The 21,903-nt window shown below is 41.6% G+C and overlaps 1 protein-coding gene across 1 annotated transcript in view; it reads right to left on the reverse strand.

Moving 5' to 3' along the window:
• Nucleotides 1–7,926: 7,926 nt before the first annotated feature.
• Nucleotides 7,927–21,903, reverse strand: part of LOC100620029 (zinc finger protein 420-like) — a 53,115-nt gene continuing 39,138 nt past the window's right edge. Inside the window, exons 7-9 of the mRNA XM_016422424.2 lie at nucleotides 20,298–20,420; nucleotides 14,367–14,493; nucleotides 7,927–11,051 (exon numbers count right to left, since the gene is read on the reverse strand). Coding sequence (XP_016277910.2) covers nucleotides 9,454–11,051; nucleotides 14,367–14,493; nucleotides 20,298–20,420 — 1,848 coding nt within the window. The 3' untranslated portion in view covers nucleotides 7,927–9,453. The remainder of the gene's footprint in view (nucleotides 11,052–14,366; nucleotides 14,494–20,297; nucleotides 20,421–21,903) is intronic.

Below are 21,903 nucleotides of genomic sequence, written 5' to 3' on the forward strand. Positions count from 1 at the left end.
GAACAATGAGAAATGCTTACACGCATACTTAAGCCATGCCTATTTTTTAATACAATGGGGTGCTAAGAACCTATTAAAGGTCAGGCAACTTGTAAACTTGCCAGGACAAAAAGGTGAGAAACTTGCTCAAAGATTCTAACCTACTCAGGTGTGGCTTACTAAAAGGATTAGTCAACTCAGTTGTGTTTTTTCTGGTTCAAACATACTAAAGGGATTAGTCGATTCAGCTGTGAATTCAGAATGGGCTGTCCTTTGGAAAACATCTACTGTGATTGGTAGATGGAAGAACTTAGGGGAGGTGACTTAGGAGAAAACCCCCTATATAAGAAAAAGGAATCTCTTGAGGAGGATCTCTCTTGAGAGAAGAGGTCTTGAGAGACAGGCTATAAGGAGGGTCTCTTGAGAAGAATCTCTTGAAGGAAAATCTCTAAGGATGTCTCTGAAGGGAGGCTGACTCTGGCTGGAACTCCCTCTGGGGAGACTCTGCCCCCTAGAATCCTCGCTTGAACAGATCTTATGGTGAGTGATAAAAGACTGACTGATTCTCTCTTAAGACTCTAGGCCATGTTGGCTTAAGGCCCTTCATACTTATACCTTTCTCTCTCTCTCTCTCTCTCTCTTTCTTTGATTTCTCATGGTATTATTAATTAAATTCTCTATAAAACCCAGTTGACTTGGGTATATTCATAATTGGGAATAATTCCCTGGCGACCACCTTATATTTGATTTAAAACAAGACACTGTAGTGAAAACATATTTTCTGTGGTCACAACTTACTCACTCACTCTTATATCTATCACAATTTAAGTCTTCCACTATTTTAACTCATTACAGTTTACAACCTCAACCATTTTAACTCTTACATGTGCTTTCCTTTATGTTTTCTTTCATAACTTTCCATTCATGGGGACTGTTTTTAATTATTGCTAGGGCCTTTTGTGTTGTTGATTATGGCTAGGGCTATTTGTTTCAGATGTCATATTTATGTATCTTCATTGATGGCAATGTCATGGGTGTGATGCAATTTTACATGCAAAGCATGGAACCAAGGATCTTTTTAATCAACCTTTACAGATGTTGGTGTCCTTGAGATGGTATTCTGAACTCCTAAACAGGTTTTCCTTCTCTAATGGAATCCCAGCCGGAGAAGAACAAATTCTTTTCTTTCCACAAAGAGGAAGGAAGGAACTATCAAAGGAAGTGGACTTTCCCTCAGGACTTCTGATAAGCCTTCAGCCTTGCCCTTTTTGTCTAATCCGGAATTTACTTTCCCTATTCCTTCCACCCCAGCAGCCTTGTGCACAGGAGTTCTAGCCACCTCCTCTGGTTGAGATAATCTCTCCTCTTCCACCCAAAGGCAGACAGTCTATATCCTGACTATTGTGGAACCCTCCTCCAAGGTCACCCCCGTAGGAAATTTAATTACTCCCCTGATTTGTGCATAAAATTTTTATGACCTGATGTCACCAAGTAGCTTCTCTTCCTAGGTCCAGATTCAGTTAACCAAGTTTCTGCTCCCCTTTTTGGTCTCTCCCTCTGGCCTCCTGGGTCAGAGAGACTCACCTAGTTCTTCCTCCAGCAGCCACCAAAAACTTAATGGGATGACTTGCTGGCCACTGGGGGTCCTGGATAATACTCATCTCTCCTAGATCCCAGAGGAGACCCATAAACTATATGAGCCAATATAGGTTAAAGAAATGGAGACCTTTTAAGTCAGGTGTCTGCAAACTATGCCCTGCGGGCCACATGCGGCTCCCTGAGGCCATTTATCCTACTGCCACCGTACTTCCAGAAGGGGCACCTCTTTCATTGGTGGTCAGTGAGAGGAGCACAGGATGTATCCACAGATTTCAGTAGCTCACAGATGCTCAGAAGCTGCCAGGGGCAGTGGGGGTAAGGGAGAGGGAACAACAGGACTATTGACAGGGAAATTCCTTTGTTCCCTTACATCCTCCTGACTCCTAGCAACAGTCAATACCTTCTCCCGCCGGAATGCACCCAATGGTTGTGTGCATCCTCAGGTTTGACTGACTGTGTAGCTAAAAGTTCCTTAGACTCAAAGGTCTTAGTTGGAGAGGGATAGATCTTCTATTCCTCCAGCCGGGTGGTCTCTGTGCTGCAATTCAGGAGGAGTGTTGCTTCTACACAGACCATACTGGCATAGTCAGAGAATCAGTGGCCGAACTTAAAAGGAGCTTAGACTCCAGTGAAAGGGCCCGGGCAACAGGCCAGTTATGGTACCAACAGCTATTTCAGTCTTCCCCATGGCTCACCACAGTAATCTCCACCCTCCTGGGACCCTTAGTAATTCTTATCCTCCTGTTGACCTTTGGGCCTTGTATCCTTAACCGCTTGGTTCAGTTCATTAAAGATGGTATCAGCACTGTCCAGCTCTTGGAGCTTAGGCAACAGTATCAACCCTTGGACACCATCCCTGAGCTATGTACCAACAACATAACCATGAGGAAGATTTCTCATTATGAACAACCAGAAGTGGGGAATGTCATGTAGTAAAAACCAACTGACACTCTGTAAGGGACAACAGAATGTCCTGTAATGGAATGTTCTGAGCAAGATCCCAGGAATTACAGGACCCCCCAGTATGCCAGTAGTCACATAGTGACCTACCTTTCATGTCTGTCCAATTGACCACCTGATATGTCCACCTTTCATGTCTGTTCAACATCACCCACCAGTTATGCAAATCATCCATTTTTTTATGTCAACCTAGCCCAAATCATTGATTAACAGAATATTCTAAAAATATTGTCATTCCCCATCAAGTAACTCAACTATGACTGCTTTAACCAATATAAACTCCACTCTGCCTCTGCCTCTTCAGAACTCATTTGTTGGGCTTCCCCTAGTGTTGTTAGCAATAAACTTCCCCTTGCCTGAATTGCATTGTCTCCGTGTGTTCCTTGGAGTGGTCTTCCACTCAGACCCTAACATTAGGAGGCCTGTCAGGGGTGTTAAAATAAAGATAGATGAAGGCAAATGTGCAAAAATCTTTGGGAAAAAGTATGCAAGAACCTTAAGGAAGACTGTTTGCAAAGGCAGTTAGTTGACTGCACGCCTGGAACCACTTAGGGTCCCATTCCGGAATCCCAGGGAAGGATAAGTAGGGCAGAGGTCCCAGGGGTTCCCCTTGGCTTAGGATGCTAGGAGTAGGAGAGCAACTTCCTGTGACAATTTTGATAGGTCACACCGAATTGGCTGAGCTTGAGACCTACCTGAGGAGATGGAGGAATGCAAAGACTCTTTCCCTGATCCTGACCGGCTTCCTGGAGATTTCAGAAGCTGCCTGGACAGAATCTGTCTTCCTTACTCCAAGCTAGACCATGCTTGGCTTAAGCTTGTTGGATTCTAGTTAAACCTTATAATGTGAACTTTGTTCTCATAGTTGTGGGCCAGGTTAAATTTATTTTGGTTGGATCCTGAATTTTGATTGGTGGTCGCCAGGGATTAAATTTCTGAATCCCAAAATGAATTACTAAAGTAAAATGGAACTTATGGTAGTTTATTTTACAATAGAGGGAAGATATAAAGGAACAGAGGAAAGGGATGAGAAAGAGAGAGAGCTCTGGCTTCCTCAGAGCCAGGTAGAAATTCTAAGCCCCAGCCAGGGGAAAATACTCTCAAGACAGTGGGGCTTTCTTGGGGGTTCACATCTCCAGAAAAGCAAGGAAACTAAGTCAGCCTTTATTCTCACCAATGTGACTCTCTAAAAGGAAAGCAGTCTGAGGACTCCTGCACCAGCTCCTCCAGGGATCCAGTTCCACAGCCAAGTGTCTTCACTCCAAGTATGAGTGTCTCTCTTCCAGTTTATCCTCAAGTGTCTATCTTCCAGTCTGAGTGACTGATCTTCCAGTCTCTCCTCTGAGTGACTGAATCCTTGATTCTTCTTGAATGACTCTCCATGTGCCTCTTTCCTCTATTTAAAGATCTTTTTCTCTTGTGTCACCTCTTCTAAATTTTTATGTCTTCCAATCACAGCAGAAACTCCTCTCCAGGACTGCCAACTCTTTCACACAGGGGTCACAGAACTCCCACTCAATGCATGAAATGGGTGTTCACACCTTTTTGTAGGTAGTTCACACTTTTTGTGGTTAAAATAGGTAGATCTACTTTAAATACTGGGGTAACACTTTGGGGATTAATATCTAAAAATAGACCAGGGATTACAATTTTATCTTCACTATCAAGGAAGAGCTAAGTACCTTCATTGTTACAATCAGGGGAGAGCCAAATCCAATCTTCACAGCCAGCTGATCAGATTTTAGTTAGCTAGAAGGGTTGGGCAGACAGTGAAAGAGAGCAGCCCAGCTGTGTGGGGACCAAGCAGGCCTCTGGAGCCCAGTGTCTGAGTGGAAGCAGGTAGAATCTGGGAGCTTAGGGCACTCCTTTAACCCTGCTCCATTCCCCATCCTGCTATTTATAAAGCAAACACCATTTATTCGAATCACATCAAACCACAGTCCGATTTTTGTTAAACGTACAAAGGCCTGGTGTGGCTGACCCCTGGGGCCAACACATAGAACAGAAACACTGTTTGGGCCACCACTGATCCAAATCTAAAGTCACACTACATTGCCTTTGTTAGTCATTTTAACCCCTATTCTCTCAGGGCCTACCAGCAGAAGGTCATGGCCTAACTCTTAGTCTTCTTCTGCCTTGCAACCACTACACAGTATTAATCCTAAAATTAGGTAAAGATTTTCAAACAAAATAAACGAAGATGTCAGTTCAAACGACCTAAGTTGAACAACTTGTTAGTCTAAAACAATGTGATAATTAATGATATTGGGAAATATTATGTCTCTATATGTTTTCTCTCATCAACATACCTTACTAATGGAATTGCCATGATTGTTATCCCCTCCCTAGCCTTAGAAAGAATGAAATTAGAGCAATATGCTTGCACTCTATTTCCCCAAAACATCACCAAAAGATCAGACCCTTGAACCCAATCCCAAAAGACAACCATGTGTTAACTTTAACTTAGGTACATAATTCCCAGTGAAACCATAGCCACAAGTCAAACCCAGAACTTTTCCACTCATAGAAACTTATTCTCCCAGAGTAAGACTATAAATCAATCATAAAAGCCCATACAAAATGGGCAGGTACACCAAGCTCCATCATGCCTCATTCACTTGATTCTTCCCCTTGAGAAACTCCCTAGTAAAGGCTGAAAAATTATCAGTATAATATTAAATCAGAAATGTGTTCCCAGTACCTCTCCACCTCAATGACATGATTGTTGAATTGCCTTTAAGAACTTCTGAATGATTATTTCTTTTTATTAAAAGTAATAAGTAAATTTCCTTGATTGAATGTAAGCTCAAACTCCTCACAGGTTAATGAGAATCAAGCTGCCTGTTATGAAATAATTTATCTTGTATGGAACCTTTATTCTGTTAAGAATCAATAGTTATAGGGGGTAACTGGTGGCTCAGTGGATTGAGAGCCAGGCCTAGAGATGGGAGGTCCTAGGTTCAAATCTGACCTCAGACACTTCCCAGCTGTGTGACCCTGGGCAAGTCACTTGACCCCCATTGCCTAGCCCTTACCACTCTTCTGCCTTGGAGCCAATACACAGTATTGACTCCAAGATGGAAGGTAAGGGTTTAAAAAAAAAAGAATCAATAGTTACAATACAAGAATATAGTATGACCTCAGAATGTTAATCAAGTGATTTGTTAAAAGTTAATGTATATCTTTTCCAATTATCTTTATTTGAGCATGTGTACTAGGTAATGAATCTGTATGCCAAAAAAATGGGTATAAGAATAAACACCAGACCTGGGCATAGTGGAACAGCTGCCAGATGCAAAGCATGCCCAAGGCTGAATGATATACATAGCTGTCTTCCATTTATTATTTTCTTGACTGACTGTTCGCCACCTGCCAGGAACTCCTGGAGCCATGAGTGAGACTGAACCCTGCCCATGGCGTGCCAGCAAAAAAACAGAAAACAAGGGAGTGCCAATTAACTAGGCAATGGCTAAAAAAAACTGTAATAGATGAATGCCGACAAATAGGAAGAATGACAAGCATTATGATATGAGAGAAAAAGTCCTTATCACTGTGGTATTGTAAAACCTAAAATTATATCTCTAATGATAAAAATATGATATTTAATGAGGTTTATTAACGATCATTAGAAATCAAGAAATGAAGAGGATACAAAATAAAAACCATGTGCTCATGGCTGATTAGCCCATGTTCAGCCCTCCCCACCTAACCAGAATCACTGCTAATGTGACATCATGCAAGAAGAGAGTTGGAAGCATTACCGCCATCTAAATACCAATAATGTGATCTCTCCAACATAGAGAGGCAAGAGAGATTACAGGGAATTTGGGGAACTACTAAAATTTATGGGGAATAAAGTCCAAAGGTTAAAAATCTCTATTTATACATACCTCCCTGAGAGCCAAGGAAGACTAGTCTCTCTGATGGGACTGGTAAACATAAAAACTTTGAAATTACAATAATTTGAGAAGAGGAAAGAGAACAAAACCAATGATTGCTAGGCACATTGACAAAAAGCCAGTTGGGGGCAGTCCCCTTTGGCATAAGAGTATACATACAAAACAAATGCATTCAACCCCACACTGTTCAAATCACCACATCCCAAAGTTCACTCTGGATCTTCTGGTGCAGGGTGTTGTCTCTGCAAGCATCTTCATGGTGCCCTCTCCCAACAACCCACTTTCTGGATTCAGAGAGGTAGCATGGTCCTTAACCTAAAATTACTCTCAAAAGAAATTTAAACTTTACAATTTAAAATAATAATAATTATACACAGCCCACTTAAGAGGGTGATTGAAAAACACAGGGATCACTTCAGGATGCATGGCTGAGTTATAAGGTATATGAATCAATTGGCAAGAGAAATAAAAAATAGAAAAAGAATTGGTTTTGCTGTCACTCTCTATTTCCCTCTTATTTCTAACTACTGTAGTTTCTGCTTACAAGGTGAAATTTTGTATTCACATGTAGTTAGAAGATTTAGAGGTACAAGATGATTATGTTTAGTGATCAATTGGGGAGACTAGTCTCCAAACCATCATCAGGCTGATTGTGAATTTTAGATTTACTCCACCCTGTTTGGTCTTTAGAATTTTAGCAACCAAGAATGTATACACCCACATGTAAGGATTAATTGTGGGGGACAATGGTCTGTGACACACATGTGCTAGGAAGTGACAAATCAGAGGCAACTGACTGACCCTATGGGCTGTCCAAAGCCAAGTTTAAGCCACCCTTGCTACATGTGAGACAGAGGAAGTGCTGTAAAGAACTGCCTTTATATTTCACATCACTTTCTATAAGAGGACTTTTTGTGGACTTTGGTGGTGGAACTTAACTTGGAGGAGGTGAGAGCTGACCACTTCCCTGAGACAACCACTTGGAGACTCACATTTTCCTTGACCTTTCTAAAGGCACCAGCCTCCAAGGAGGCCCCTCATCTTGGAGAAGGCCTTGTGGCTGGAAGCTGAGCTACATTTAATCTTCTGGGAAGGCCCTTTGGCTGAGTGGGAGGCGTTACCGCCACTTAAATACCAATAAAGTGATCTGGCCAATTTGGAGATGCAAGATATATTATAGGGAACTTGGAGAACTACTAGGACTTCTGAGGAATGAAGTCCAAAGGTTCAAATCTCCATTTATACAGTATTTTTTGAACAGTGTGAAATATGGGGTGTTTAATGAGGGCTCCTCAGTGACAGTCTATAAAGTCTGGGCTGTAGCTAAACACCTTTCTTAGTGACTTGAAGGTACTGAATCTAATCTCCAACATAATGTGTCCAGTGTATATAGTGAAGTATGAGCTGAAGGTAGATCTCTTCCTGTATTCATTCCCAGTACACCCCTTCATTTCAGAAGGAATCTTGTTCAATACTGATCATACAACTCTTCTCCATCATTTCATATTTTATTCTTAGATGACAATGATGTATAGACAATATCCAACATTGCAAAAACATTTTGAGTCCTGGATTTTCTCCCCAACACACAAGAGATATTAAGCAATCTGAAATAGATTTTACATATACAATCTTAGAAAATATTTATCCATATTGATCCTTCTGTGGAACTAGAAAAAAACAAATAATAAATTAAAATGGTGAAAAAAAATTTCTTTCATCTGAATTCCGACAATATCAGTTTTTCTTCTGGAAACAGATGAAATTTTTTTATTGAGTCATTTTGGATTGTTTTGGATCTTTGTATTATTGAGAATAGCTCAATTCACAGTTGTTCTACATACAATATTACAGATAAAATGTGCAGTGTTCTGGTCCTGATAAATTCAGTCTACATCAGTTCTCAAGTCTAACAAGGTTTTTCTGAGGTCTTCCTCCTTCTCATTAATGATAAAACAATTGTACTCTATTACAATCCTGGGACACAATTTCCACCGACATTTCCCATTTATTGGGTTCCTTTTACTTTCTAATTTTTGTAAGCCCCAAAAGGGCAGCTTTAAGTGTTTTCTTTTTGTCCTTTTTTTTTTAAATATATAGGTCATTTACCTACCTTATTGTTTACTAATTCCCTTTGGACATAGTTCAAAACTGTTGCTCCAGAGTGGTTGAATGAGTTCACAACAATCCCAAGAGTTCATTAGTATCTCAATAATCCCACATCTCCACCTTTGTCACTTTTCTATTCTAATAAAAAAATCTAATAGATATGGCCTGGTCCCTCAGACTTATTAACATTTGCATTTCTCTAAATAATAGTAATTACCCACCTCCTGAGCAAAACACATGCAACTTGAGCACATTCATTAGATTTTTCTGCACTATAAATTCTCTGATATGAAGTAAAGGATGATTCTCTACCTGAAAGCTTTCCAGAAGGAATCCATTTGGATGTGATGTGTTCAGAAGACATTTTCTGTTACTGAACAAGCTCTGGACTCTCCATTTTAATGTCTTTCTTCATTCATGACAGAATTAAGATTTCTATTGAAAAGGAATTCTCACTTGGGAATAACAGATGATTATTGCCTGAAGGCCTTACTGATTATATCCCTAAAGTTTCTCTCTAGTGTTCATCTTCTTATGTTAAATAATCTAAAGGTGATGACTATAAGCTCAGCCTCACTCCTGAGGTTTCTCTCCAGTGGGTATTTTCTGCCATGAAGCAATTGTGGAGCTTGATGTGAAAGGCTATCTGAATGGATTGCATCCATAAACTTTCTCTCCAGTGTGGATGCTGTGATGGTTAGGAAGTTCACTTCTCTTTGTGAAACCCTTTTCACACTGTTGACACTTGTAACATTTCTCTCTAGTGTGGATTTTCTGATGTTTACAAAGATCAGAAGTACCTCTAAAAGCCTTTCCACACTGTTTACACAGATAAGGTTTCTTTCCAGTGTGGATTCTCTCATGTGCAAAAAGATGGCGCCTCTCTGTAAAAGTTTTCCCACATGGCTTACATGCATAAGGTCTCTCCAGTGTGGATTCTCTGATGTGCAGCTAGATGGCTCCTCTGTGTGAAAGCCTTTCCACACTGTGTACATTCATAAGGTTTCTCTCCCGTATGGATGCTTTGATGAGTAGCAAGATGACTCCTCTGTGTGAAGGTCTTTCCACATTGTTTACATTCATAAGGTTTCTCTCCAGTGTGGATTCTCTGATGTGCAGCAAGATGGCCCCTCTGTGTGAAAGCCTTTCCACACTGGGTACATTCATAAGGTTTCTCTGCAGTGTGGATTCTCTGATGTACAGCTAGATGGCCCCTCTTTGTGAAAGCCTTTCCACATTGTTTACATTCATAAGGTTTCTCTCCCGTGTGGATTCTCTGATGTGCAGCAAGATGGCCCCTCTCTATAAAAGTTTTTACACATTGTTTACATGCATAAGGTTTCTCTCCAGTGTGAATGCTTTGATGCTTAGCAAGATTACTCCTCTGTGTGAAAGTCTTTCCACACTGTTTACATTCATAAGATTTCTCTCCAGTGTGGATTCTCTGATGTGCAACAAGATGGCCCCTCTCTGTAAAAGCTTTTCCACATTGTTTACATTTATAAGGTTTCTCTCCAGTGTGGATTCTCTGATGTGCAGCAAGATGTCCCCTTTGTGTGAAAGCCTTTCCACATTGTTTACATTCAAAAGGTTTCTCCCCAGTGTGGATTCTCTGATGTGCAACAAGATTGCCCCTCTGTGTGAAAGCCTTTCCACATTGTTTACATGAATAAGGTTTCTCTTCAGTGTGGATTCTCTGATGTGAAATAAGATACGTTTTCTCTGAGAAAGCTTTTCCACATTGTTTACATGAATAAGGTTTCTCTCTAGTGTGGATTCTCTGATGTGCAGAAAGATGGCTCCTCTTTGTGAAAGCCTTTCGACACTGTGTACATTCATAAGGATTCTCTGCAGTGTGGATTCTCTGATGTTTACCAAGATCTCCCCTCCTTGTGAAAGTCTTCCCACACTGTTTACATGCATATGGTTTCTCTCCAGTGTGGATTCTCTCATGTGCAAAAAGATACCTTTTCTCTGTAAAAGCTTTTCCACCTTGTTTACGTGCATAAGAATTCTCTCCAGAGTGGATAATTTGATATGAAACACGTTCAGAATTTTGACTGAAAGCTCTCCCAACTTTATTACTCACAGAAAGTATCTCTACATGTTTATTTTTTATATGTCTAATGAGCGCTAAACTGCAACCAAAGCCACTTCCCACTAGGTTTCCTTGAGCCATGGGTATTTCAGGAGGTTTCTCATGCAACTGAATGAGTCCTACATCTTCAAGAAAGCATTTGCTGCATTCTCTATCATGACAATGATCATTTCCTGAAGTCCGTTTCATATACTGATTTAGGACTGAATATTGGCTGAATTTCTCTGCAATTTTATCAAATTCACAGTCACTCTCTGGATTTTTATTTACCTTCATATTAGAGTCACAGATTTCTCTCAAAATGAAATCACATGGATCTTCATTTATAACTCTTTGGGGGCCAGATTCTTCCACAAAAAGGCTCAGCTTTGAAGATATCCCCTTCAGTTCAAAATTGACCTCTGCCTCTGAAGAAAACAAATAATGATATGAATTCCTTCCTCTTATGGAACAAAGTAAACTGCTTTTTATTCTATTTTCACATGCAAAAAGGAGTTTTCAAAGTTGTTTTTTTTTAAAGGAGAACCTAACACTGGATACACAATTTAGTCAAAACTGCAAGATGGATGATTTTAAAATAAAATACCATATATTATATTTCATACTCTATATTGTGCCCATGATCCATCTCTCAGGAAATGAACAGCATTATTCAGGATTGGTCTGCCAGCCCCCAAATCTACCATTCCCTTCACTACAACAGATAAAAGGTTTTTAGGATAACAGCCCTCACAAACCTGTTTTCACCTCACTCTACTGGACAGGAGCTCTATGGGCCTTTTTGTTCTAGCAGTCAGGGTGATTCTCCTTGCTTAAAACAGGAGATAAATTTTTTTTCTAGGAACTGGAAGCCCTTGGGAATTCAGAGGAAGGAAGGGATCAGGAGAGGAAAATAAAAATTTGGTCCTCTTAAAAGAAAGGGGCCAGGTAAGCAAAGATTTCAGAATGGTTTCTGCTGTATAACTGTTGGAACATTTGCAGGAGGGCAGAGATCATGGAACCCATTTGCAATCAAAATATTCCATCTTGATTTACCTGCTGTAACAGGTACATTCCACAACTTCCATTACCAAGACATTAAAGGCAGCTCGTAGTGAAGGGTTAAGAGTTCAGAACTTGGAGTCAGAAAAACAAATTGAATGCAGACTGAGAGACATGGTAAGTGGGTATCCTTAGGCAAGTTATTTAACCTCTCTTTGCCTCAATTGCCTCAACTATGAACTGAGGACAATAAGAATATCAAACCTGCAGGGATGGTGTGAAATTAATGAAAATAATGAACTCCTTCACCCAGTAGAGGACACAGAGAAGGCATTTTAAAATGCTTATTCCCTTCCTTTCCATTCCTATCTTTTCTATCCTATTTCTGATCTCTTTGGAGCACAGACCTAGTAGTGGTATTACTGGATCAAAAGGTATGCATTGTTTTGTAGCCCTTTAGGAGTCATTCCAAATCGCTCTCCAGAATGGATGGATCAGTTCATAACTACAAGTGTTCCGAGTTTGCCACATCCCCTTCAAACTTTGTTACTTTTCTTGACTGTCATATTAGCCAATCTGATGAGGCTGAAGTGATGCTTCAGTTTACTTCTTTAATCAAAAGGAATTTAGAATACTCCTTGATATGATTATTGATAGCTTTGATTTACTCATCTGAAAACTGCTTATTCCTAACCTTCAACCATTTGTCAACTGGGGAATGACTTGTACTCTCATAAATTTAACTTAGTTCTTTATATAATTCAAAAATGAGATCAGAGAAATCCTTTATAAAACACTATTTCCCAGTTTATTGTTTGTACTTTAATCTTGGTTATATTGGCTTTGTTTCTAAATAAAAATCTTAATTTAATATAATCAAAGTTACTCGTTTTGCATCTTGTACTGTTCTCTATGTCTTGTTTGGTCATAAATTCTTCCCATTTCCATAGATCTGCCAGATAAACAATTGTAATATGTAATATGATGTCTAAACTCTTTTTTTCCATCCTGACTTTTAGATACTCCAATACTTCTTAAATTCTCTTTCCTGAATCTATTTTCCATGTCAGTTTTTTTTAGTGAGATATTTCATATTTTCTTTTATTTTTAAATTTGTTGGGTTTTGTTTTTTTCTACATATCTCATGAAGTCATTGGTTGTTATTTGACAAATTCTAATTTTTAAAGAATCATATTCTTCCATAACCTTTTCATCCCCTTTTTTATTTGATCAATTCTACTTTTTATGGAACTCTTTTCTACACTAGATTCCCCTCATCCCCATTTCCAACTGGTCAACTCTATTTTTTTTAAATTATTTCTCCATTGGGTTTTTCTGCTTCTTTTACGACTTGGCCAATTTTGCTTTTTCAGCTTTTCTTTTTACATTACTTTCATTTCTTTTCCCCATTTTGCTTCCACTTCTCTCATTTGATTTTTGAATTCCCTTTCAAACTCTTCTAGCATCTGACACCAATTTCCCATTATTATATTGAATTTTGCAAGTGGCTGCTTTGTTATGACTATCTTTGCTTGAATCTATGCCTTGCTCTTCTTTTTCTCCTTATTTTCTTTGGTTAGCTGTTTCTTTTGCTGTTTGTTCATTTTCCCAGACTTTTTCAAAAAATACTATTACTTCCATCTCAAAGTTTGACTCTGTTCTCAGAGTAGAGAGAGCATTCTCTTAAGCTTGGGTTTTTTGATATGGCTCCCCTCACCTGTAGTTCTGGTTTCATCAAGGTTCATTTCTTCCATACCAAGATGGTATCATGGACTGTGGGCTAGGTGCTCCCATAGCTGCTGATGGTTTGCAAGACTCAGAGAATTTGGAGCTACTTTTCCCTGGGGCTAGGGGCTTCACCACAGGCTTTAACTGGCCAAGTGACTTTGGAGCCTCACTATAGCCCTGTGTGAAACCTTCGAATTTCAGGGGGTGGGCATGTAATATGCTAATGTAGGCTTGAGAAGGGACCTGAGATTTCAAAGTTGGCTCGTGCTCAGATAGAGGACCCATCAGTAGGTAGGCGGTAGACTGTCTGCATTCCCCTGTGGCCAGGTTTATTTCCGGTTCCCCTTTATTCTCAGAAATGGACCCTTTCTATCTAAATTCCAAGTTGTATTCCTCTATAGGCTCACCTTACTCTGATACTTGTTTGTTCTGTGATTCTGGAAATTTAAAGAAGGACTGTTTTCAGCTTTGTTTGGGATTCTCAAGCTGGTTCCAACTTTTACTTATGCTATGCCACCCTTGTGGCTCTGCCTTCCCCATTAACATCTTTTAAGAAGACATCCTTTCTAAAGACCAGACTTTTCCCAATTGGAAGGGGCTGCCATGGTAGGTTAGGTATCCCCTTTGATTCCCAACTGGAAGGAAAAAATCTTCCTGGGTATTAAATACGGAACTTGTACACAAAATTCAGGGCTAATTAGAGGCTGGACTAGATGACTTTTGAGATTAGCTTCAGGAATGTAAATCTGTAACACTGTTTTAAGCTTTCACCTGAAGCTACATAAAACAGAAGAGAGATGACTTCAGGAACAAGAAAGGGAAGTACCAGCTTCTCATCACAGAATTCAAAGACTTTTTTTTATGAAATGCAGTCAGGAGGAGAACACTATGTAGAGATCAGCACTTTTGCTTCACTATCCCCTGACAAAGACTTAAAATTCTGCACAATTGGCCTAGAATGAAGACATTCCCTTAATGAGAGACTCAGAGTTAACAGAAGAAATGGTCCTTACCCACAAAGAGGAGATTTTGCACATTCTCCTGCATGACCTCCAGGAACAGCTCTTTCTCAGCATGGTCCAAGAGGCACCACTCCTCCTGGGTGAAGTCCACAGCCACATCCTTGAATGTTATCAACCCCTAAACCAGCAAAAGTCACAAGATTTAAAGATGAATCTTCAGAATTCATCCAGTTCTGTCAGCAACAAACTGGAGAAAACTAAAGCCCACAAGGAATTTAACTCAAACTCCTAACGCTGAAGAGTGTCACAGCCCACACTGGAGATCAGTCATTCAGGGCCCAGTGGAAAACTGACAAAGCATTTTAGTTCTGAAGTAAGAATCATGTTAGAAGAGTAAAGACTGTAGAAATGTCTTACTTGGTCTGAAATGCTATCCCCTATGTAATCTGAGTGATGGTATGTGTTCTCTGAGTGAGGTAAGGTTCTGTGAATAAGAGAAGTGATCTGAATTTCCTCCTTATCATCTGTGCCAGAATTCATTTGGTAAGAACATTATTTTAAATTTTGTGAGAAGGGAGCAAGTACGACATATTCTTGGGGGAAATATTATCAATGATTAATAAAGAGAAATAAAAAAGAAAATGGAATTTTCTACCTAAATTCATAAAAGGCTGAAATACTTTTATCTAGATGAAAGCATAAAGAGGCCAGAAATTTATAAATGGGATCAGATTCTGATTCTAAGTAAAGAAGAGCAACCTAATGTTGTATTAAGACTTTGGCAAAACATCCTGTCTTTATTGAATGACGAATGTCATTGGTGACTGGAATATATTCAATGATGTTATATTTAGTTACACATGAAGAAGAGTGTGATGAGGAAAGGAGGGGGTGCTCATCTTTTAAAAATATAACATCTGATTAACAGGTTGGGGATGGAGCTCATTCATGAGAAAAGAAATTGACAGCTTAATGATTGGAATTCTCAAGAGGTAGACTATCTTCATTTTAAATTAACTTTTAATTGACTAGTCATTTAATGTGGTCAGTTGACACTTTCCACAATATAAAAGAAAAAAGACAGTTCTCTAGCACTGGTGTCTTGTCTTTATCTTGCTCTTTATATATCTCTTGTCCTTATCTCTCTCTCCCACTTTATATATTTATCTCCCTGGTGCCCAACCCACTCAGTCCCTACCCTGGACACCCTCTGAAATCTCAGATTTATTATATAACCACTGAGGAGGGGGACTTAAGAGATCTCAACTCCTTCCTCATTACTTCATCACAAGAGAAGCAGGTCCTTGTCCATACAACAAAGGTGTTAGTCTAAGCTTTTCCCCAGTCTGTTGGCTGGCTTAGCACACCCTCAAAATGGATCAAAGTTCACCATGGCTTACCAGTACTAACTTAATCCATTTATTTTAACCAAAGAAGGGAGGCTAACCCCTAGTCTCATAGCCTCAGGGAAAGGGGACAGGAAGTCTGGAGTTTTTACCTTGGTCAAGCTAAAGGGAAATTTATTCCACAAAAATATCACAATTGAACAATAATTTTCAAAACATTTATTATGGAAAACAAAAGTTCTAAGCCTGGTCCTATAACTATGGAAACCTGAGGAAAATAGGTCAAGAGAAGAAATTAAGAAGAGAACTGCTCATGACCTATCTGAAGGGCATTCAAAGAGTTCAGACAGGAAAGATGAGGCCCAGAAAAATTGGGAAGCCACCACCACTAGCAGGGGTAGCAAAACATTCTCATCTAGACATACCTAAAACCAGAAGGCAGAAAGATATCAGCCCCAAAGGAAAGCAGAGAAATCTGGACTCAAAGGGAAGAATGTAGAGACCTCAGTTCCAAAGAGAGCAGACAGCTTGTTTTGAACTCATCTACCCCGGGTAGGTCCTAGTAGTCCCCACTGTCCCACCTGTCCTGCCTCTGTATTCCCAAGATCACTGCTGTCCTCCAATGGCACCCAAGACCAGGACTTCAGGACCCTGCCTGCCACTCCACCCCAAACTCTACCCTCTTTTATTACCTGGAATGCCACAGCCAGCAGAATGAAGGCTCTTCCCCCTAGATTCCTCCCAGGCATCTGTACCACCCCAGGGTTTGATTATGCCACCTGGAAAGCCACCTACAACAATAGCTACTTGGAAGCTCCCCCTTTACCTTCCTTCCCTCTCCCCTTATTCCCTTCAATACTCTTAAGTATCCAGTGACACTGGGCTCTTTCTTGTTCCTCACAGGAAACTTTCCATATCCTGATCTACATTTTTCCCAGCTTCCTCTACCTTTTTCCCCAGCCTTCACTGATGTCCCCTCTAATCTCTGCCTCCCGAGTTCACTGGATTCCTTCAGCTCTGAACTAAAATCTTATTTTTTCTGTCCAGTACAGAATGGGCAGGAAAGGGGAAGAAGAGAGGGAGACAATATGAATCAATAAATCTGTTAAAATTAGGTGTAAGTTTATTACAACAATTACAAAAATAAAATCTCATCTTCTGCAAGAAGCCTTTATGGATCCACCTTCTTTTGATTTCCTACAACTTGTCTTACACATATTGAAAGGAAAATTGTTTCACTGCCTTTATATTATTGATCATGAAAGAAGTGATCACATATAATCCTTTACATTATGAAATGCAATTACAATTTTTAAGAATTAGACCCAGTGATTCCAGTTATGGTGTATAAGGTATCAATTATAATAGGAGAATATTGGCCATACTATTGGGAGGGATGGAGTTTGGTGTATTAAAATGTTGTAATCAATTAATATGTAATCAATTAAAAAATATTGAAGACTTCTGTTGGAAGAATAAAAAACTTTAGACCTAGGTGGTTTTCTAGGGAAGCTAAAACCCAAGCAGAAGGAGCTGGGTTCACTGGGAATGCTGAGTGTCCAGCTGGCCTGAGGAGATCTGATTTCTGTCTACATTTCAAAGTAAAACTTTAAACAGGTAACTAATAAGATTCTTTTACCTTTTAAAAACTCTCAAACCTTAATTCACTTTGTTCAAAATCCAAACAATGCCTAAAGGACCAGTGTGAATGTTCTTAACTCTTGCATCTACTTTTTCTTTGATAGAAAATGTCTACAATAAGAGCAAGTAGACAATGAAATGCATGATACAGTCAATAATCAAACATGTTCTACTAGGAACAATTCACTGTTGTCTATATAGAATACGGAGTTACTGAAGTGTAATTGCACCCCACCCACACCTTTGTGTTAACTGTTTTTTTAAAAAATTTTTGTTTTTACTTTTTTTTTAAACTGGAGTATAATTACTTTCTTATAAGTTAATTCATTCATGGAATCACTGACCCTGGGGATGGAGAAATTGATTCCCTAGGGAATGTTGCTATTTATATTTGTATCTATGAGGTTAGAAGCCTAATTGCATCTCTTAGCCCTCTAATATGTTGGTTGTCTCTCGAGTCGAGGATGACGATTGTCTTTGTGCGTTTTTGTGCACAAAGACATGTGACAAGGAAATCACTTTAAAAGACTGATATATATTAATTTAATTTAATTAAAGTGATTTCCTTGTCACAGACACCTGTGCATAAAGATTTAAGTGGAAAAGTCGATGCACAGAGACAGTCCCACTCTCTCGGCGTTGGAAGCCTGGGTCCAGTGGCATGAAAAGTCATTACACCTGGATACTTCCTCAGCTGCATTGGATGGGCGTGTTGTCTTTTGTGCTCCATCACGACCTAAGCACTCCACAGTGCCTTGCTGCATCGCCATCTCAGCCATTGAACCTTCTTGTTGGTTTCTTCTGCCTGCTCCGCCAAAGCAGTCTTCACATGCTGGGTGAGCAAAGCCCTGGTTCACCAGGGGTCGACATCGACCCGGTGGCTACTCTCACAAGGTTTAGCCGGCCTGTCGAAGCCGTTGCCCGGGGTGTGGCCGCTGCCGAATGCTAGCAGCTACTAGGAGCCACAAGTGAGAGCTGGGGGTCAGGTGAGGGTCAGTGGCTGGAGAGCTGCCCTAGAAGGGCACGACAAGCCGTCCTTACCAGAGGTATTACCCCTCCCTCAGCACCCCATACAACCCTCTAATAAATGAAATTATTCATCATTATTGGGGTTGCCATTATAAAATCAACTCTCAAGTCAGGAGTCTGTCAGTAGCTCTCAACAACATACTATTAATTTTGAAAAATGGAGATATAAGGGATATAAGGGAAAAAAGAAATGTAGGAAGGGGACAGAAAATCTCCCTATCTAGGAAAGACCCTAAATAGGGAAGCCCAGCCAAGTCACAAAACCCCTTGGGGGTTGGGGGAGGAGAGTGCACTCTACCCCACACCTTTTATCCTCCATGCCTTTACTTCCCACAACATTCACATTCCCAAAAACAGGGTGGGGGCTTGGACAAACTTAGGGAGTGGTTTCTATCAACACACTCCTAAAAGAATTGAAATGAATATTGAGAAAGCAACAGGTTACATAATCCTGTTAGGTTCAAGGTTCTAATGCAGGGGTCCCCAAACTTTTTACATAGGGGGCCAGTTCACTGTCTCTCACACAGTTGGAGGGCCAGATTATTAAAAAAAAACTATGAATGAATCCCTATGAACACTGCACATCTTATCTTAAAGTAAAAACAAAAAACAAAAGGGGGACACATACAGTATTTAAAATAAAGAACAAGTAAATTTCAATCAACAAACTGACCAGTATTTCAACGCGAACTATGGGCCTGCTTTTGGCTAACGAGATGGTCAATGTCTGGTTCCATATTTGTCGCTGCTGGCCTTAACAAGTGATGCAAGTGTGCATGAGTTAGTCTAGATCTGGTTAGAGATTTAGGATGTTTCATTCTGGAAAAAGTCTGTTCACAGACACAAGTGCTGCCAAAGATGGTGCCATTTTGAGTGCATGGCTCCTGAGATTAGGATATGTCTCAGAGGGGAGAGATGCATAGAAATAAGGCAAGCTGCTTGACTTGAATGCGTCTTTCAGAGTCACAATTCTGCAGTTCAGCCAGTTCCATTTGGTAAATTGTATCCACATTTTCAATGTCAATAGAAAATGGGTCATGGAAAAGCTGTATGTCCTGCTCATGGAGACGAATCTCTTTAAAGCTGAACTGGAACTCCTTTTTCGACTTTTCCAGTGAATCCAAACGTTTCTTTTGGGAATGCAATCAAGGGATTCTATGTTAAGAGATTTTGAGTTAAGGGGACATGGCAGAAATTTTCCTCCTTTACTTGTTTGATTAGAAAGCCTAATTATACTTCAAAAGCTCTCACATGTGATTGTATATCACAGATGAGCTTCCCTTTTCCTTGAAATTGCACATTGAAACTGTTGAGTAGCTGTTACATGTCAGGAAGGTGAGGTGCCATTTCCATTCTGCATCATTGAACTCTTGAAAGCATAAAAGCTGTAATCTGTGGAAGTTTGGGGACACCTTATATTATAATCTAATCAGACAAGGAAAGACCTCAAGTTTCTGAATGTTACGTGCACTCTAAGTTCCTGGTAGTTTAATAATATTTGAAAAGCAAATGGCCCTCACCCATAATTCCCATCTTTTTCTTCTACTAAAAACATACCTTTTCCTGTCTGTGCCCTCACCTGATCTCACCTCAAACGAATTTCAAAGCCTTCCTGGCAGGCCAGACTGACCTGTCCAAACCCCAGAACCTGGAGATCAGGAGCAGAAACTGTCCTTGGGCCCTCCCTAGAATGGTGGGACACAGGGACATTCTAATGTCACACTAAAGAGTGGATGAATAAATGACTGCACTTGGGCCTGTCTGTCTGGAACCTGGACTGGATCACTAGGCAGGGGCTACCGAGGCCCTGGAAAACCCCAGGAAACAGTTAGGGATTGTGAGTGGCCTTTGAGGTCACACTGACAGGAAGCAGTGACCACTGGAGGTCTGGGAAAGGCAGAGGTCTAAGTTCTCCTGGATTCCACCTTGGGGGAGCTTGGTCAGGTTGGGTATGGATTGTACTCACCTGGGAAGGGGGCCTCTGGGTGCTGGGAGCCATTCCCTCTGACTCTAGAGCCTCTGCTTGGGCCATACTGTGGTCCTTCAGGGGGTGGGAGTCCCAAGTGGGGGAGACTTCTTCCTTGTGCACCTGTGGGAATTAGAGAGGGGGAGGGCTCAGAAGGGCTCCCAGGGCCCTTCCCCTGGCCTCAGAGGAGACTGTCCCCACATGAGGGGTCAGGAAGCCTCAGGCTGGGAAAGGACCTTGGACTGGACTCGACAAAGATTCCCCAGCTTCTCTGGTGCCATTTTCGGTTTCATTCCATTCAGAAGCTGCATTGGGTGCACAGAGTGGATTGAGGGAGACTCCTAGGAGGAGAGCTTACTGGGTAATTGGGGGGGAGGGGGGAGGAGATGCTGGACGGAGATTTGGGCAGCAGGTCCAGGTTGGGGAAAACGTGTTGGCATTTGTTCTGTGCCAGAGATCATGGCCTCTGGGCACGGGCACCTCCCACTCCAACCAGGCTCATGTTGGCTGCTTCTCCCTGTGCAAATACAAATCTGCTACAGCTGAACTACTTTTACCCAGCATCCTTTGGAGTGACGTCCTCATTTTGCACAGGGAGGGGAGCTTGGAAGGTCAATGAGGCTGAGCCCCACACTGCACAGCTCTCAGGGAGCTTGGGGGGTTTTCAGCAGAGCTCCCCGGTGTGGGTGTCGCTGGCTCTGCTCACTTGGCCGAATTAACCCTTTTCTTCCTCACTTTATTGTGATTAAATCCTACGTGATACATACTTGGAGTATTTCTTCCCCTTTAATCTCACATCCCCTTGGCAGGTTCAGACCTGAAGGTCCCCCGTGGGGAAAAGGCCCGAAACAGCCTCGCCCCCAGCCTGTGACTGCACCCCTCCCCCAGCCGCCCCCTGACTCCGGGGCCGGGGAGGGAGTAGGGGGTGGGGGCGCAATGTTCTCCTCCGGGGGAGGGCAAAGCCCCGCCGAGGCTCCTGGACCGGACAGAGCCGCCCCCGCCCCACACGGGCACTTCCGTGTTCGTCCCTTTCGGATAGTCCTTTGAAACCGTGGATAGACGCAGACGCGGACCTCCCCTTCCCCTTCCCCCCCCCCCGCCCCGGCCCATCCTCCCTTGTTGCACGTGAGGAGACTCCCAGCCATCCCAGGCTATCCCAGGCTATTACCAGGTTCTGGTCCACTCGGATCTTCCTGCTCCCCAGGAGCCACAGACAAGGAGATCTAGTCTGCCAGAACAGGGAGATCCGGCTGCTGGGCCCGTGCACTGCCTCCCTCCACCTCCCTTCTAAAGGAGGAAAAGCCAAAGAACCAACCAGTGAGCACTGCAAGAACTAAGACTGTGTTCATTGAGTTTCCCAGCATGCCCAGCGAGCGCACCGGGGGGGGGGGGGGGGGGGGGGCAGACTGGGGTCAAGTCAGGTCAGGTCTCAGCATTCTGGGAAATGGAGTCTTCCTCAATGGGAGGGCCCAGGCTTGAAGGAAGTCATTACACATGCCTTCTGGGAAATGGAGTCCTTCCTGCGCCCTCTAGGCTTGGAGCCCTGGTGGGGGAGGATACTTACAGGAATTGTTCCCCAGGGTGGTAGCCGCAGCCTTCTTCCCCT

This window comes from Monodelphis domestica, chromosome 4 (assembly GCF_027887165.1).
Source record: "Monodelphis domestica isolate mMonDom1 chromosome 4, mMonDom1.pri, whole genome shotgun sequence".
Classification (NCBI taxonomy): Eukaryota; Metazoa; Chordata; class Mammalia; order Didelphimorphia; family Didelphidae; genus Monodelphis; species Monodelphis domestica.